The sequence below is a fragment of the Melospiza melodia genome, chromosome 1, assembly GCF_035770615.1.
Source record: "Melospiza melodia melodia isolate bMelMel2 chromosome 1, bMelMel2.pri, whole genome shotgun sequence".
Lineage (NCBI taxonomy): Eukaryota > Metazoa > Chordata > Aves > Passeriformes > Passerellidae > Melospiza > Melospiza melodia.
Genome location: NC_086194.1, coordinates 5,672,648 through 5,690,627, shown reverse-complemented (window position 1 = coordinate 5,690,627; position 17,980 = coordinate 5,672,648). Strand labels below are relative to the sequence as shown.

At 41.8% G+C, this 17,980-nt stretch overlaps 1 protein-coding gene across 1 annotated transcript; it reads right to left on the bottom strand.

Annotated features, from left to right (window-relative positions):
• Nucleotides 1–3,234: 3,234 nt before the first annotated feature.
• On the bottom strand, nucleotides 3,235–11,830 carry GORASP1 (golgi reassembly stacking protein 1). Its single transcript, XM_063177612.1, has 9 exons — nucleotides 11,734–11,830; nucleotides 9,785–9,865; nucleotides 8,587–8,790; nucleotides 7,855–7,941; nucleotides 7,398–7,528; nucleotides 6,712–6,853; nucleotides 6,078–6,222; nucleotides 5,628–5,783; nucleotides 3,235–5,347 (listed from the first exon to the last, which is right to left on the bottom strand). The coding sequence occupies exons 1-9, from the start codon at nucleotides 11,794–11,796 to the stop codon at nucleotides 5,064–5,066; spliced, it is 1,293 nt and encodes a 430-aa protein (XP_063033682.1). The 5' UTR covers nucleotides 11,797–11,830; the 3' UTR covers nucleotides 3,235–5,063.
• Between the last annotated feature and the right edge of the window lie 6,150 nt (nucleotides 11,831–17,980).

Below are 17,980 nucleotides of genomic sequence, written 5' to 3'. Positions count from 1 at the left end.
GCTGCTTTGGTACCATGGAAGTATTTTGTGCTAACAGGTGACCTGTGCCAGTTGCTGCTGAGCTGTCTGGGTGTGGAAAGGTTGTAAGAGGCACATGGGAAATCAAACTGGGTTTCCTGATGTTGAAAATGCCAGGACAGAATGCTCAGAGCTTTTGCTGTGGGAATTGTCAGCTGAGCTGCTCTCTCAGAGCTCACAGTAATTCAAATGTGCTCCCAGATTCCCAGCTGTGACTTACATGGTGTATAAAGTGAGAGAAGGGTTTTTTTTTTTGCTATTACCTTTAAAATTGTCACCTTTTCTGGAGTTGTGCTGTCTGTAAAAGTCCTGAAGGCAGAAGGAGGAGAGCATTGAGTTAATATGAGTCACAGCCCCTGGGAACATTGTGAGCAGAGAGTTTGATTGCAAGAATTGTAGAGAAGGCTGCAGATTTGCAAAAATTAATTAATTTCCATGTTCTTAATGGGAAGGAGTTGCAAATCTGGTGTTTAGTAGTGCAGCCTGTCTCCCAGAGAAGCATTTAAATTGTGTATGACAGGTAATTTTTTATTCTCTTAGATGGGGTGGGGCTGAGAACAGGAGAGCTTGGCTCAGAACTTGTAGCTGAAGTGTAAGTACCATTTTAGGATGAGAAGAACTTCTTGAAGGATTTACCAGTAACTTTAAGAAACACTAAAAAAAATTCAAAATAAGCTCTAGGCAGAAAGGTGGTAGACTCCCCTTCCCTGGAAGTGTTCTAGGCCAGGCTGGAGGGGCTGTGAGCATCCTGTTCTAGTGGAAAGTGTCCCTGCCCATGGCAGGGGGTTGGAACTGGATGAGTTTATTACAGGATCATAAATGGTTTGGGTTGGAAGGAACCTTAGTGTAGTTCTGCCCCTTGGTCTTGGGATTTATTTGTTGGATTGTCCAGGAGAGGGGCAGCCAGGGGCTGGCAGGGCAGTTTCTGGTTTAGGGACATTACACCAAGGGATGATTTTTCCTTTCACTGAGGTCCTGTTTGATTTAAACTTTATCCCTAGAAATTTATTTAACATGACATTTAGAATCAGTCTTTAAGCACATGCTCTTACACTGTGGATGTGGTGCTGGCTCCTGAACAGAGGCAGGAAAAGTCACTTCCCAGCTGGATCACAGAGCTGATGGAGCACACACACACTTAACAGGAAAGTGATTGATTGAAAGAGCTCCCTGTACTACAGTGGAGGCTTTTCTGTCCAGAGCTGTGCAAACACCATGCAGAGGAGATGTGCTGACTACAGCCTGGGTGGGACATGTCTGATCTCTGTCTTGAGGATACTGTGACACTATTCTAGATGTCTTTTTTGGGGGACTCTGAATGCTTCATTACATATTAATTACACATGTAATAATTACATATTTGTCTCTGTGTTCACAGGGGTCTTAGGATGAGGGAAGAGATGAGGATCTGACTCCATGTTTCAGAAGGCTGATTTATTATTTTATGATATATATTATATTAAAACTATACTAAAAGAATAGAAGAAAGGATTTCATCAGAAGGCTGGCTAAGAATAGAATAGGAAAGAATGATAACAAAGGTTTGTGGCTCAGACTCTCTGTCTGAGCCAGCTCACTGTGATTGGCCATTAATTAGAAACAACCAACATGGGTTAATCAAAGATCTACCTGTTGCATTCCACAGCAGCAGATAACCATTGTTTACATTTTGTTCCTGAGGCTTCCTAGGAGGAAAAATCCTAAGAAAAGGATTTTTCATAAAAGATGTCTGTCACAAATATTAATTAGATATTGTAGCTTAGAAATGTAACTTTGAGCAAGCAGTTGAAGTTCTGCTACAGCAGAAGCAATGCCAGTTGAGTGTTTGCTTAAGGCAAAAGCCAAGAAGGAAGTTGTGTGGCAGTGCCCAGAAAATGGAACATGCTAATCAATGCAATGAGTAACTTGCTTTCTCTTAAGAGCCTGTTCTTGTGTTACTGCTTGGAGGTGAAAATCCTTGCCCAGTTTTGGGGGAAGATGGAGAATGCATGTGGAAGTACATGAGCCCACCAGTTGTGTGAGTGGTGTGATCTGTGCTCAGCATTGCAGAGATCCATTTTCCTGCAGCGTTTCTGCTGCCAAGTGTGACTGAGCAGCCTCTGCACAGAGCCTAGAGCAGTCCAGCAGGAGCTTCAGTAGATTGTCAGGCCTGCTGTGGGAGGTTAAGAGGAAAAATTAAATCATCAATGCCTGAATTTGGTCTTAAAATAATTCTACTAGTAGGCTTAACTTAAAGACAATAAACACATCCACATTCTCTCGTTCAAGTTCAGCATCCATATTGCTGTTAATCATGAGATTTGTGTGTTTATCTCTATTTCCTTATCATGATCTTGGGGGGTTACAATCATTCCTATATGGGGTTATGCTGTGGAAAGTTCCCATGGATCTGGTCAGCCTCAGCTGGAGCAGGGCTTGGCCAGCTCTCTGTGGGAGGAGGGAGGAGGTGGGAGGAGATGCTGGGGCTCAGAGGCTCCTCCTGGCTCACCCCATCAGCCATGCCTGGGTGCTGTGGCACTGGCAGGAGCAGGGCTCAGGGGAGATGGGCTTTGCCTAATCCTCACTCTAATGCTTGAGCTGCTGGGAGCCTCTGTGGATTTAATGCCTGCCAGGCCTGTGTCCCCAGGCTCAGCTGGTAATTCTAGGGAGCAGCTCAGGGCTGGCAGCTCATCCTGCTGTGTCTGGCCATGCAAACCACCCTGCTGCTGTGCCATCTGAGGTGACCTCCTTCTCCTCCTGCCTTTGTTCTACCCCTCTGATGCTGCCCAGATAATGCTCCTTGTGGCTGCAGAAGAGCTCTTCAAAGTTCACACAGTGGGAGAAAGGTCACATCCAGCTCCTGCTTACCTGGAAACAGATCTTTGGGACAGCAGCAGCCTGAGTGGCTGTTTGGTATTGGCTCTGAATCCAGCCACCCTCAGGTGCTTCTCCCATTCTTTTTGTTTTATTTTGAAACTAAAATTTCAGTCACTTTTCTCACTTTGCACCCACAAACAGGAGTACTCTCCGCTTGCAGCTGTGAGGGAATATCCAAGTTGGTAAGAGAAAAGAAATTTGATGAGGAGCTCCAACTCTTCACCTCATTTAGCATTTGAATGATCATGTTTCAGGTTTGGAGAACACAACATTCTCTGGCTCAAGGTTTAACTACTTGGTTTTCCAAACCCCTCCCAGAGCCAGTTAACATAACACACAGAGGCTGGACACAGACTGAAGTAAGTTTAACCCATTTATTATGGTGACATTTGAAATCTAGCATGAGTTTTGACATTCCCTGCTCTTAGATTTCTAAAAGGTGTTTATGGTACAGTCACTTAAATAAGCTATTGCCATCTCATGGCCATTTTTGAGAAAGATAAAGGACTAGAAACAGTCCTAAATAAACAACATGAATAAAACACCACCTAAGTGTCTTAGGCATCAGGCTCCAAGATCAAACAAGCCTAGGAATAGTTTAAATTATAGTTTAAATTACATTTATTTTTAGTGTTTGGCTGTTCACCCTTGTAACATTCAGCTGAGGGAACAAAATAGGAAAATTATTTTAGCAACATGGGAAATAAAACTGGCCCACAATTAACAGACCCTTTAGCAGACTAGAATGCACTGTCAATTCTACTGTTTTTAGTTAGAGCTCAATACATTCTTTAAAGCAACAGGTACTTTGTCAATCCTGTTCAGAACTACTGTGCTTGCAGTATTTCAGACTAACAACAGATCAGAGACAGATGTTTTTTGTCAGGGTGGACTCATCTGAAGCCCTCATGTGCTGGGAGTTTGCCTGCACCCTTTGGCTGAAGCTGAGCTGTCACAGGTAAAGCTGTGGGACCCTTGAGTCCCCCCTACATCAGCACCAGTGTCACTTGCTAACAGAGCAGGAGCCAGGGCAGGGAAGACTGAACCAGGCAATATTGTGCTAAATAAGTGTACTTTAGTTTATAGCCTAAACACACACCAGCCTTGTACCCCACTCTCTTCACTTACAAAGGGTTTTCACTGCAGTAGCTCCATTATTGCCCATCAGCAGCTTTGAAATTCATGATAAATCACTGCCCTGAGGATTATAAAACCATCCATGTCTTCCATTGTTTATGTCATGCTTGCCCTTACATTCACAAGTGATTTGGAGACAAATGCAAACAAAAAAAGGCTACAAAAACCAATTGCTGGTGCTGCACAACAGCCCTGTTTGAAACTTAAAATAATTTGTATAAAAATAGCAATGAGTAAATAGAAAAGCACAAAGGAAAGCTATTTCTTGGTCACTACAGCAGCCAAGACATTCAATCTTCAGCAAAAAGATTCATCACCCCTACTTTAAAATCATCTTCAATTTATTTCAAGTAACCACCATCATTCCCCCCCTCACTGTTTATTTAACTGCAAGGCCCCCACCTGGTCCACTCAAGAGCAGAAGTGAATGACAGGAGCCACCACCATGGCTTTGTCCCATTTGAGGCTGCAATTTCAAACCCCACAGTATTTCTTTCCTGCCCAAGTAGGGATAAAGAAGGTACACAAAGGACAGTTGCAGAGAAGGGAATTAAACCAAGAAAAGGAAGAATATAGTAAGAGTACTAGAGTAGTAAGTAAAAGTATCTTAGTGTAAAAATGCCTTGCAAGTCACAAGAACAGTCTAACCAAGATGTACCATTAGAAAAGCTTTCTAACAAATCAAACTATAAATATTTTTAATGCCATCAAACATACTGATAAAAATCATCACTAAGTGTCACTCTTCAGGCACAGTGCCTTTGTAAATACATTCAGGAGCACTTTTAGGCAAATCTGAATTCATGAACTTGACATTCTGCCAGTGTCCAACTTGTTTCTGCATCAATTTCTCTATTGATTGGGTGATTTTGGACAGCATTCAAATTCTGAACATAGATCAATCCATTAAACAGTGATTGGAAAAGACAACAGGCTATGTACTTCATGTGATTTCTTTTCTAGTATTGTCTACACTAACAAAATAGAGTAACTGTAATTCTTTCAAGATCAGAAAAATATTCAGCAGTCTGTAAACAGCAGCAGGGTCCATTTCACTCAGGATCTTGTGCAGCTGCTTCTCCTTTCTGCTCACTTGCTGTTTCATGCTGCGGTGTCTCTGGAGCAGTGGGTAGGGAGCTCTCCATGCTGTTCACAAGCACCTTGGGCTCCTGGTTATCAGCATCAGTTCCTAGTGTTGTTTTTGAAGAAATGTCATGAGGAAGATCAAGAGAAGGTAAAGATGGAATTGAAGGCAGGGAGTCATCCAGGGAGGGCTGCTTGCCTGATCCTTCAGGATATGGGGTTAAACCTTCAGGGTCCAAAGCTGAGGAGTTTTCTGGGAAAGGGAGAGAGTTGGTAAAAAACCAAAACATAGCAGGCTAACAGGCAGTGCCTCAGCATTTTCATTTAAAGAAAGAGACCCACATGCTTTAAGCTTAAGGAAAAGCACATTCAATTTTTCCATTTCTAAACCTGATTTCTACTACTTTTTCCATCCCATTTTTGCTGATTTTTATTAAAATCTGCCTGTTTCCAAAAACTGTGATGATGTTAAGCAAGCATGAGTTGGTGCCATTCCAGAAACAAGACCCAAAGGAAATAATGACTGCACTTACCAAAATAAGCAGAGGCTTCACTCTTTGGCATTAATGTTTCAGAGCCTACAGAAGCTCCTGCTGCTGGCATGTTGAAGGGGGCAGATGAGGATAGGTTGGACACTTCTGTTAAGCTTGTGAACTCAGAAACTGAAATTCCAGACATATCTAGAAATCCTGAAGGAGAAAGCAAGTATTAGTTAGATGCAACACAAAATTCTAGATTCAAAAGGACATGTTCAATCCAGACTGAAGTCAGTGAAGTACCCTTCTTACTCAAGGCAAATAACTTTAACTTACCCGGTAGCTAAACTCTACAGCTTTGAAATCCAGGGAAATCAAAAACCTCAAGGAAAGCCACCACCAGTGCTCACAGTTCTGAGTTTAAATCTCCAGCTTGTTTAAGACCATATTAATTTATTTAGATGTACTCTAAAGAATTGGTGAAAAAAAGCACCCAAGAAAACATACCTGGATCCATAACTCTCTGGAGAGGGGGAGGAGGAGAAAGGGAGCTTTCTGGTGAGTAAGCACTCATTTCCTGCTCTGTGGAATGATCCAAGTTCAGAACTGCTTCAGAGCTGTCATTCTGAGAGGTAGGTGCCAACAATGGAGTCTGGAACAAGACAGCAAGAAGTAAAAACAGTGTTTTACATCAAAAGCTTCACCAACCTTCCCATGAAAGCATCCTGCCTGTCCCCACATGCACCAGTGGAGAGAAGCTGTGATGCTGAAACTGAAAGACAAACACCACTCAGGACATGTTCCAGCTCAGCCTTTTAAAGCCAGTCTGTTCTCAGAACTTGGTTCCTGGAGGTGTATCTATCTTTCTCCTAGTGAAGTAGGTGTTTTAACATGATGCCCATTGACTGGCACAGCTGTAGGATGCAATACTTGAAAATAGGGAGAAAATATCTGGCAAGAATTTATATCAGCTGCCACTGTTGATCTGGGACCTGCTCTCCCCTTCCCTTCACCCAACTGCATTTCATTCAATAAACTTGAATGCTGTACTCAAACATTATGTATTACCACTGTCCCAAGCAGAAGAAAATTTTGAAACTCCAGAGCATGTGGCAGAGATTGGAATTTATTTTTTTCCTACCTCTGTGTAACCATTAGTGGATGGCAGAGGAGTTCCAGTTTCTGGTGAGGGTGAAGCTGATTTGCTTTCTGGCTTTTTCTTTGATGTCGTGGACTGTGTTGGAATTCTGTGCAGATAGCCATATCCAATACCACATCCTAAACTGTACAAGAGAAAAAAAATCAAAACACAAAAAGGGGCTCTTAACAAAGCTAATATTTTAAATTTTAACTTTTTAAAACAAGAATAGTTGATGTCTTTTATCTATACCAGGAAATACCTACCTGCAAGAATTTCCACTTAAGAGTACTCAAGGAATGCTCTGCAATCAACTCTGAGACATGCACAGCTTAGCTTCCAGTGAACTATTTTATATCTTTACAAGATATTTAATCTGACCAGATGTGGGTTTTGTTCTTGCTTTAGCTGAATGTTTTGACTATGAGAATGCAGATAAAGAATCTGCTAATGGGGAACTCAAACAGGAGTTCTGCCATTTGATTCAACTTGGGCAGGATTAGATCCTGAATGTGCCCAATTCCTAATTCTAAGCTGATTTTTTTTTAATGTAAAGATTAACAGTTTTGGGTGACAAGTGTGAGGAAACAAGGCTTAACATGGAAACACCAATAACTGATAGCAGTAATACTCCTAACAGGAGCTCATTTACAGCAAGTGTCAAACCTGTCATCAAGAGAGATCAGTACCTTCCTTCTCCACCCCAAGCTCCATTGGGAGTCACAACCACCTCTCGGATGGAATCTGCCTCAGTGTTATAAACCATCAGCTTCAGAGGCTTCCCCTCGTGGGACTCAATCAGGGAAAAGAAATCCTCTGACTAGGAAAAAAAAAACAGAGTAGTAGTTAATAAACCCATATGTGCAAGTCAACATTTTACATACTTATTTACTCAATGTGAGATATTAAACACTCAGAGATAGAAAAATCACCAATGTAGTTTGATCTTAAGTGGCAAATTTTTTTTATTGTCAGACTAAAAAGAAAGATAATGTTTACCTTAACAATAAGGCTTCTGTCATAAACATCAACCCTCCAAAATCCCTCATTGCCACCCCCATGTGTTTGAAGAGATTTATACAAAACAATGAACACTTGGCAGGCACAAAGACAACCACTGCCTGCTGGAAGGAACGTGCACCCTACCTCCTGCAGAATCTGATCAGATCCAACAACGTAGTCAGTGTAAGGCTGGAGACCAGCCAGAGCTGCAGGAGACGAAGGCTCCACGTCCTGTGAAAGAATGACACGAGTCATCTGCACCCCCAGCAGGAGAAACCAGCAAGATCAAAAAGAACTAATTCCAGAGCAAGGAGGGAAAGAACAATTTGTAAACGGGATAAAAAAGAAGTTCTCAAATAGTCTACATCTACCTGTGACATCCTGTAGAACATGATGAGTAAGAATGATGTAGAACATGATGAGTAAGAAGATGTTACCAATCTAAAATTGCATCCTCTGAAGATGGATGCTGAGAAAATGCACTTGCTTAAACAACCACAAACATTAACATTCTTTCCTATTCAGTTCTACTCTTTCAGCTCTTCCTGTTAATTTTAAAATAAATTTGTGGTGCTTTTTGTAACATTAATATTACTTAACTGAAGTTTAGCTAGCTTTACAGAGACACCAATCAGAATCTTTTTACTTTTGCCATTGATCCTTCAACATAAAAGGAAAAAAACCCTTTCCACCTGTACTGTTTGGTCTGCTGGGGATGGAGTTATTTTTGTCCTTGTCCCTACTCAAGCAGCTCAGACAAACCTTCAAGACAGTGTTCCCTTCCCCTGAGTGCTGCATCACTGCACATCACTAAACATCACACAGTAAAACAAGGCTGCACAGACAGTCAGGAGCCAGCCAAGCTCTGCTGCTCACCAGAACGTGCCACACGTGCTCGTTGGCTCCCTGGAAGCTGCAGAACCTCACGCTGGCCCCAAGGAGGCCTTGGCCTCCCCACATGTTGCTGGGGATCACCTCCACCTCTCGGATTTTCATCGTTTTGATGTTGTACACCTCCAGCTTCACTGCTTTCTCAGCATTTGCCTTCAGCAGGTCTTTCAGCATATTGTTCTCCTTGTTCTGTAAAGCAGATGCAGGATTAACATTATTTCCAGTTGCACCTGTAACATGTGGCAGAATTTGTATACAAAGAGCCAAAACTATCAAAGTTTAGGCTGTGTGGCTCACAAACAATCCCAGCAATTTCCAGTTCAATTTGCTTTTACTAGAAGGCAGCCAGTACTGTCAACACACATCCCTTTACATAAGTACTTCCTGTTATTCCATTTCATCACTGGCATTCCTGTCCTTCACAACTGCTGTTAAATAACACCAGCAGTATCAGATGCCATCTGTAGTCTTAACAATGAGCAGCAACATTTCACTTCATGTTTCTGAGCCCCATTCCTCTTCAACAGCCCTCCAAAGTTACTGCACACTGACTGTGAAAGAACAGCTTCATTTCTGTCATGTTAGAAAATGAAATGATCTTCCCCAAAAATCTGCCCTTATAATGATCACTTCCAAAAAAGACATCTCCTCTCATAAAACCAAGACAAACTTAATGAATTCAGCTTGAATGTGGTTATGGTGGAGCATACAAGGCACAGCTCTGACAAAACCCCAACCAAAATCCCATCAAACCAAAACTCAACTCTTCTCCCATAACTCAATACACAGGAATTCTTGGGCTCAGATGTATAAGCAGGCACACTGATTCTTTTCCATGTTTTATCAAGTGTTGAAACAAGTTTGTTTAAACAAACATTGAGCTCTGACTATTGACTCACCAGTTCAGTATTCACCTTGTGGTAGAAAATATGTCCAAATGAGCAATAACAAAAAAATTGTGTTAACCTGCTAAGAAGTTAAGGTGAGTAAAGGCATAAACAAAACCTTTCCTTCAAACTTGGGGCTAGCCAAAGAGACTTTGAACCTCTGCAAGTTTTACTTTACTTTTAATGTCCAATGTGAAAAGTTTCTCTGCTTGTGACAGTTGTGGTTTTTACCTTTCATCATCACTACAGTGCCCACAGTTCCTGTGAGGTGGAAAACAAAATCATCTGAGACTTACAAGCCTCGTGTGTCCTATGGCAATGATGAAATCAAAGAAAGGCTCCAGTCCTCCTTGTTGGGCTGGGGAGTTCTCCTGAACCTGCAGAACACAGATTTTATTGTTATTCCACACTGACCTCCAGTTACATAAGGGAAAGTGTTAATATTTACACTTGATTCAATATTTACTTTTGAGCTGAGCCAGAGATAAGGCACCAAATGACCACCCTCAAGCAGCAGTGCATAATTAGGCTCTTACTTTTATATAACTATGAACAGATATCCAAATCAAGCTGTAAAAAGCAGGTTTTGAACCCCATATAAGACACAAATATTGTAATTCAGAGTTCACAACCTGCAATTATTAAATACTGAATACTTTGGAGAAAATTTGGGTTTTCAATGTGCTGCTGCAGGATTTTCTCCTGTGGTTCTAACAACCTGAGCACTGTGACAGTCCTCACTTGCATCAGAGCCATTTTTCCATGAACACAAGTGACAGCTGGGTTCCCACATTGCCAGCCCACTGGAACAGGAATATTTACACAAACACACACTGCCCACAAGTTCTGGTCAAGAAAACTGCCACCACTTACAAAAGATTCCTAAGAAATGTGAGCTGGGACATCTCAGTTTCACTAGAACCAAAGCTGTCATAGAAGAGATGCCATCACTAGAGAGAACACTCATAAAACACATTCATACCAGGAAAAACCCCACAAAAACTCTGCAATTACATTAAATCCACCCACCTCAAGGTGCACTGACAAAGCAAGATGGTGTTAAGGAATCACTGCAAACCTGACAGTTTGCTCTTGACTTCATTTTTTTGTTCACTCAGCAGCCCTTAACCTGAGATATATTTGACTCTTGAGGGCCACCTCACAATTTAAGCACAAAATTAAAACCCAGGCACCACCTAAACTGGGAAGTTCATTGCTAGGAAAGTTACATCTTATATTTGGTCTGGTGTTACCAAAATTATAAATATAAATATAATTTTTAAAACTTTTTTTTAATATACATATGGGGTTTTTTTTAATAGATAAAGTTGTAATGGTATTGGGGCTTTTGCTGGCAGAACTGCCTATAAAAGTTATAAAAATATATTTAATAGCGTAGTTACTGCAGTAAAGCTTCTAAAGCAAAAATAAGAATAAAAATCATGCTTTATTTTTAAACAGTCAAGACTGAGCACTGTAACCACAGCTGGAGCCGAATTATTAACTTTTATCCCAGCCCTGAACTGCATCAAAAGCAAGCAGGCGGCTTTATACAGATGCTGAGAAACGCAGAATGCAGATGAAGAGGAAACAGCGCGTGGCAGCAACACTCCCATTCTTATTCCAGGGAAAGAAAATACACACTAAAAGAAAGGATAACTCAAGCAAACAGCTGTTATCTGCCCATCCTTAAACCTCCAGATATTCCTTTACACCTCTGTATGTGCAGACATCTGCTAAATAGAGGAGTTACAACTGACTTGCATCTGGGAGAGGCAGCCACGGGGGAAACACCGCTGGAAGGGGAATTAACCCCCCGAAGTGACGCTGTGGGGATCCACAGGGAAGGGAGCAGGGAAAGAGGGAAGAAGGGAATAGGGAGAGAGAACAAGAAGAGCAGAGAGACCAGGGAGAGTTGGAGGCGAGCAGGGTGGAAAGGCGGGGAACAGGGAGGGAAGAATCGCTGCTCTACTCTGGAATTATTTCAGGCTCCCCCGGGCTGCTCGGCACCCATTCCCGCCAGGTCGCGGCCCCGAGCTCGCTGCAGCCCCCGCGGGTCCCGGGAGCGGCGCGGCCGCCCCGCCCCGCCCCTGCCGCCGTGGCAGCTCCGGGACGGCGCCAACAGCCGGAGCCGGGGCGGCCCGGGTGCGGCACCGCGACCCCGCCGGAGCCGCCCCAGCGCCCGCCGCCTCTCGCGGCCCTCCCTCCCTCCCTCCCTCCCTCCGTCTCCCCGCGGCCGCCTCACCCCGTGCACGTGGAATCCCTCGGCGCCGCCGCCGGGGCCCTCGGAGCTGGAGCCCAGCCCCATGGCGGCCGCGCCGGCAGCGCTCCGCCGGACCCGAGCCGAGCCGAGCCGGCCCTCAGGCGGCCGCGGCCCCCGGCAGCGCCCGCACGCCGCTCCCGCAGGCCCGAGCAGCAGAGCGCCGAGCGCAGCGCCTGCACACGGCGGAGCGATGAGGGAACGCGGCTCGACTCCGCGCCCTGGCGCGTGACCGGTGGGGAACGCCCCCTAGCGACGGGGGCGGGGCGGGAGAAGCGAGGCGTTGCTGTGGGGGGCGGGGAAGGGGCGTGGCTATGGCCGAAGGGCGTGGCCCGTGCTGAGGGGCGGGGTCAGGCCTGGGGGCGTGGCCAGGAGTCCCAGAGTCCCAAAATCGCTGAATTTCGGAATTTTTTACGTTGGGAAAAAACTCTGAGATCACTGAATCCAAGCTATCAACGAACAACACTGTGGGGAAAGCCCATGGCACTTCAATGTTCCCTCAAGCACCTCCAGACACGGTGCCTCCTGCGCCTCCCTGGGCTGCCCCTTCCAATCTCTGATCAACCCTCTCTCTGAAGAAATTCCTCCTGTGAAAAATGTATATTTTATGATTGGCTTTTCGCGAATATTACAATGAATATTATATGTGTTGTGTTAGAAAGTAATGCTGTATTTATTTCCTTAAGTAAGTGTGTTAAATATAGCTTTAGGTTATAAAAAATATGTTAAAATAGAAACTACGCTATGTAGGATACTTTTTCTAAAGAAAGGACTTGCAGCGAGATAGCAACCACAGGACACATGAATCTTTCAGAGAAAAATAATTTATTGCCTTCTTATCAGAAGAAATGAACTTCTTCCCACCTCAAAGGCGCTGTTGGATTCAGAGGAAGAAGTTGGCAATGACCAGACAGAATCCTGTGTTTGAATGGAATTTACACATCATGTATGAGGTGTATGAATATGCAACAGGTTATTGTTTTTAAAGGCTAATTCTTTGTTAACATGGGTCCTTTTTCAGGCTCGTGCTGCCCATAAAAAGGTACCCGGATGCCTGTAACTCTTTGGTTCTATTGTCTCATATTGTCCTAATTAAAATTGTCCAAATTATTATTACTCTAATTGTATTACTATTTTTATAACCATTTTATTACAATTAAACTTTTTAAATTGTAAAAAACCAAGTGTTTGGCATTTGTCACACTCCTGATGTCCAACCCAAATTGCCCACTACTGTTCTCATTCTTACAGCCTTTAAAATCATCCCCCTGTGAGTATAATCCAAAAAGATATTATTACTAATTCTAACAGCCTTTAAAAATCACCCCCCTGTTAGGATAATACAAAAAGATATTATTGCAAATTTTTTACAAATATTATGTTTCTATTCCTCTCCGTTGGCAGAAATTGTGCTCAAGAACAGTGTTTCTACCAGCTGAGACAACTTTTAGCATTGATTAATACTATTAAATCAAGAGCCCAATGTTGCTGTTTTACAAGTGATGCTTTGTGGTATTTTTAAGTAGGTAGGTATTTATTTTTAAGTAGGTAGGTATTTAAGAGGTTTTTTAGGTGGTATTTATGCCCCCCTGAAATTTCATGTCTGCCCCACTCTGTTCCACTTAGGGTGGATCCTTCTGATTCTGCCTTTACCTCATGAATTTAACTCATAGAAAACTTCTGAAAATGTTCAAAGTAGCAGAAATAATTGGAAGTGTTATTACATTAATATTGTTAAAATGTTAGTTGTATTTCTTGCATTAACATGTTCATTTCAGTATAAAAGTACTGATTTCAGTACTACTCTTTGGTAGTACTGCTGTCACCTCCAAGATCTCATTTTTCAAAGGATCCATCCACATAATGTCTGTGGTTCAAGTGTAATGCATAAAAACAGAAAAAAAAGGAAAAAAAAAAAAAAAGAAAAAAAAGCTGCTCTTTCCATTCTGTGTCTTTACTTCCAAATGAATTCTTACATTCCCTCTCACACTTCAGGAACTATTTATGCTTGAAAATCCACACACTTTGGTTCATATTTATCCAGAGAAAGCACAGGATATTCTCAGGAGCCTTTTTAAGTAACTTTTCCCTGGAGTTGTCTCTGAGCTGTGACTGCAGATCTGTGCATCACATTCATTGAGCAGATGGGAAATAAAAGTATTCAGAAAAAAAATATGCCTAACATGTATCTGAGGGATTTTTATGCTGTGTATATCTGGGAACCTTATCTCATAGTTGTATTTTGTATTAAACTGCTTTTTGTGTCTTTATAACAGGTGAACCAATGAGGAGCTGCAGTGTTGGCCGTGTAATTGTATTTTTTACAAACAACAGAAATGAGAATCATTTCTTCAGACTTACCAAAAGTAGATGCCAGAGGAGAGAGTCTGATTCCAGTACTAAATTAGTAGAAGGAGACAAGAAGAAGAGAAGAGAAGAGAAGAGAAGAGAAGAGAAGAGAAGAGAAGAGAAGAGAAGAGAAGAGAAGAGAAGAGAAGAGAAGAGAAGAGAAGAGAAGAGAAGAGAAGAGAAGAGAAGAGAAGAGAAGAGAAGAGAAGAGAAGAGAAGAGAAGAGAAAGAGGAATTCTTTGCATTTATCACTGAAGGCAATAAGGAGGTTTCCATCCCCAACCTTTCTTTGCATTGTCTTGTGTTAAGGTGGAGGTGAACAAGCCCATGAAGAGAGAAAATAAGCAATAAATTTTTAGGAATAGATGGTAATTACCCCATCTTTCTGGAGGAACAAGGGAATGAGCAGGCACATCACAAGCAGATGTTTTCTACTGCTTGCTTCAAGCACTTGGGCTGCAGGAGGCTGGGAAATACAAAACATCCAAATTTTTAATAAAGTGTCTTCGTTTGAACAGACAGGTGTCTGCTGAGGAAGGCAGGAGCCTCCCTTGAAATGGAAAATGCAAACTTCTTCCCTCTGAATTATTATAATTTTGAAATTAAGGGTCTCTCAGGCAAAGATATGGGAGTAGGAATAACAGTTCTTTATTAGGGAAATTAAAATAAAAATGCAGTGATACAGAACAACCCTGCCAGAGTCAGAGCGTGCCCTGCCCCCTGTGTGCCAGGGGGTGTCCCAGCCCCATCCCAGGGGGGCTCAGCCCTCCTGCAGTGCCAGCTGTGGCTCTGCTGCAGCAGGGATCCTGCACAAGGGGGGAGTTTTCCTCTGCAGCTCCAGGGCTGCTGCAGATGGGCCTGGGCTCCCTCTGGCCATGCAGGGCAGCAGAAAGCTGCTCCTCTGGCAGTGCAGGGGGCAAAGGCTGCTGTGCTGGGCCAGGCCCAGATTGGATCCAGGCAGGAATGCTTGGCTCCTCCCCTGGGCGGAGCATCTCCCCATGGGATGCTGGGATTGGCTCAGCCCTGCAGGGACACTCAGTGGCCATGGACAGCAGAGATCTCCTGCAGGGAGGGTTGGCTGGGGGAGAGAGAAAGAAAAAACTGCCCCATGGACAGAGATAACTGCCCCGTCAGATAGGAACAGAATACACAAACCCATTTCCAACATAAGACACGAGGAATTCTAGCAGATATCTAAAGGGGAGGTCTGCAAGCCTTAATAAAGTAAGAGAAACTCCAATAAGTAATATTTTTAGTGGGTACCTGAGTATAATATTCTTGGGAAGATATTGTATTTGCTGGGAATGCCCAGCAAGGCAAAGGCAGGAATGATGAATCTGACTCCATGTTCTCAGAAGGCTAATTTATTACTTTATAATACTGTACTATATTAAAGAATACTATACTAAACTGTACTAAAGAATACAGAAAGGATACTTACAGAATTCTAAGAAGATAATAATGAAAACTTGTGACTCTTTCCAGAGCTTTGATGCAGCTTGGCACTGATTGGCCAAAGAGTGAAAACAATTTACAGCAGAATCCAATGGAACAATCACCTGTGGGTAAACAATCTCCAAACACATTCCACATGTGAGCACAACACAGGAGAAGCAAATGAGATAAGAATTGTTTTCCTTTTTCTCTGAGGCTTTTCAACTTCCCAGGAGAAAAATCCTGTGTGAAGGGTTTTTTTCAGAGATTGTGAATGCCACAGGAACAGCCCACATGGCTCTGATAAAGGAATACCTGTCTCACACATCTGGAAATACACAAAAAGGAGCAATCTGCTGGCTTGGATTTCAAAAACTATCTCATCAAAGTTTTATCAAGGCTTTTTAAAGGAAACTAAGCAGCAATGCTTTGAGTTATATTTATGAGTGGCTAAAAGATATTATGTGAGTGAAGGATCACTGAAAGATCATTCAAAGCATTATCAAAAAACTCAAACACTGGTTTTCCTCGTAATCTAAAAGCCTGGAAAGAGTGATACACACTGAGATGACATAAGGTGTAAAAACATGGATAAGATGATCTTTTTTTTTTTTAACTTCTGCTTTTACATTTTGCTTGTCACAAGTTCCAGCAGTCTGAAATTTGATCCAGTGTTTCATCCACCTCTGCAGGTTCAATGGGGAGCTGTAGAACAAATGAAATCTAGGGGTGATTTGGTAAATGTAAGCATGTTTTTAGTAGTATTTTATCTAATTTACTAAAGAAACTAGCACCAAAAATAGTGCTGCTGTCAATAAATTAATGGAAAAAAACTAATCTGCCCCGTGCCACTCTTCTGCAGCAGTTTTGTTTGTTTGGAAAAATACTTTAGCTCATGTTTATTCAACACTTGAGCAGCACTTCCATATTAAATTTGTCAGCTTAGCCAGGGCAAAGAGACTCCAATAAATTATTAAAGAGCAGCATTGCATAGCAGGATTTGTAGCGACACATTGTGTCTTCTCACAGGGAGAAATCAAGTTTTATTTTCATGTGGCTCCCTCGAGGATGATTCTGTGCTGCACTAAAGATTTATTTTAAATGGTTGCATGGGTGTTCCTGAAACATCAGCACAAGAATGTTTCAGGCACTAGAGAAGAAAGTTATTTATGCCATTAGAGGTAATAAATTTTAGGAAAACAAAGATCTGTCAGTGGAGACATATATATAATATGTATGTGAATATATATGTTGTATATTCAGTGTGACTTTTTTTGCAAAAATATTTAAATTTTAAAAAATATTTTTTCTAAAGGAGAAAACTTACTGTTTTACTTTCCAATCTGGTAAATGATGAACAATTTTCCTTTCAGCACCACAATCTGAGAAGCATGCATGTGTGTTTCAAGCGTTGGGAGGATTTTCTTTGTTTGAGTCTTGTTGATGTTACCTCACTTCTCAAAATTTTTCACATTTAGCCCATTTTTGATTCAGTCTTTAGAATTTGAATATTTTCAGTTTTAGATTATGAGGATGATATAGAGCTGGAAAATCAAAGAAACATGAAGAATGTGGGAACTAATTAATTATATTATACAATAACTTTTTTATAGCTAATGGATAAAAATGATGAAGGACTTGACAGAAGGCTGAAAATGTCTCCTGGATCTTGAGAGGGAGTGTATCAATGGTATTTCACCCATAGCAAGGCAGAAGGCCTCACTATTTAAAAAGTAAAATGAGATCATTAGACCTTTAGCCAGATATGAATAAGTAGAAATATGCAAAATCTAATGTGTACTGTACCTTAGTTTATAATTATCTAGATTACATTTCTTTTTTACTATAAAATCCAGGATTATTAATTGATTTTTTGGGGTAAATATTTCTATATTATTTCAAAACTTTTTCAGACAGGGAAGGAAGTTTATTTCTTTCTGTAGAGGAAAATAAAGTAGTGGTTGGGGTTAACACTGTTTCATCTACTTACATTTGGTTGCAATTTAGGAATTACTTTGATTTAATTATATGCCAGAGGCAAGGAAGCTGGAATTAAAGAGCTTTCTGAACAGGTTTTACTCAGTGTTCCACTAAGAGGCAAATCCTGACCTAGTGACAAAAAAGGTGCAAGGACTTTAGGATTTTTCAGCCTCTTCTTCCTTTGGGTTTTTGTTTGTTTTTCTTTCTTTTTGGGTTTTGTTGGGATTTTTTTTTTTTTTTTTTTTGGTGTGCGTAATTATTCTTTCCTCGTTAGTTGTCTTGTACAGGAAACAGTCTGCATTTAAAAGCTCAAGCTTTAGCATCTTAAAAAGTTCCTGAAAACAGTCAAAGGAGACTTTTTGGTCCCACGTGACGCTGAACAAAGGTGGCACATTCATGTCATAAAAACTGGTAAATCCTTAACTGGTTGCTGACAATTTTTGCCAAATTTCCTAGCAAACACTTTTTG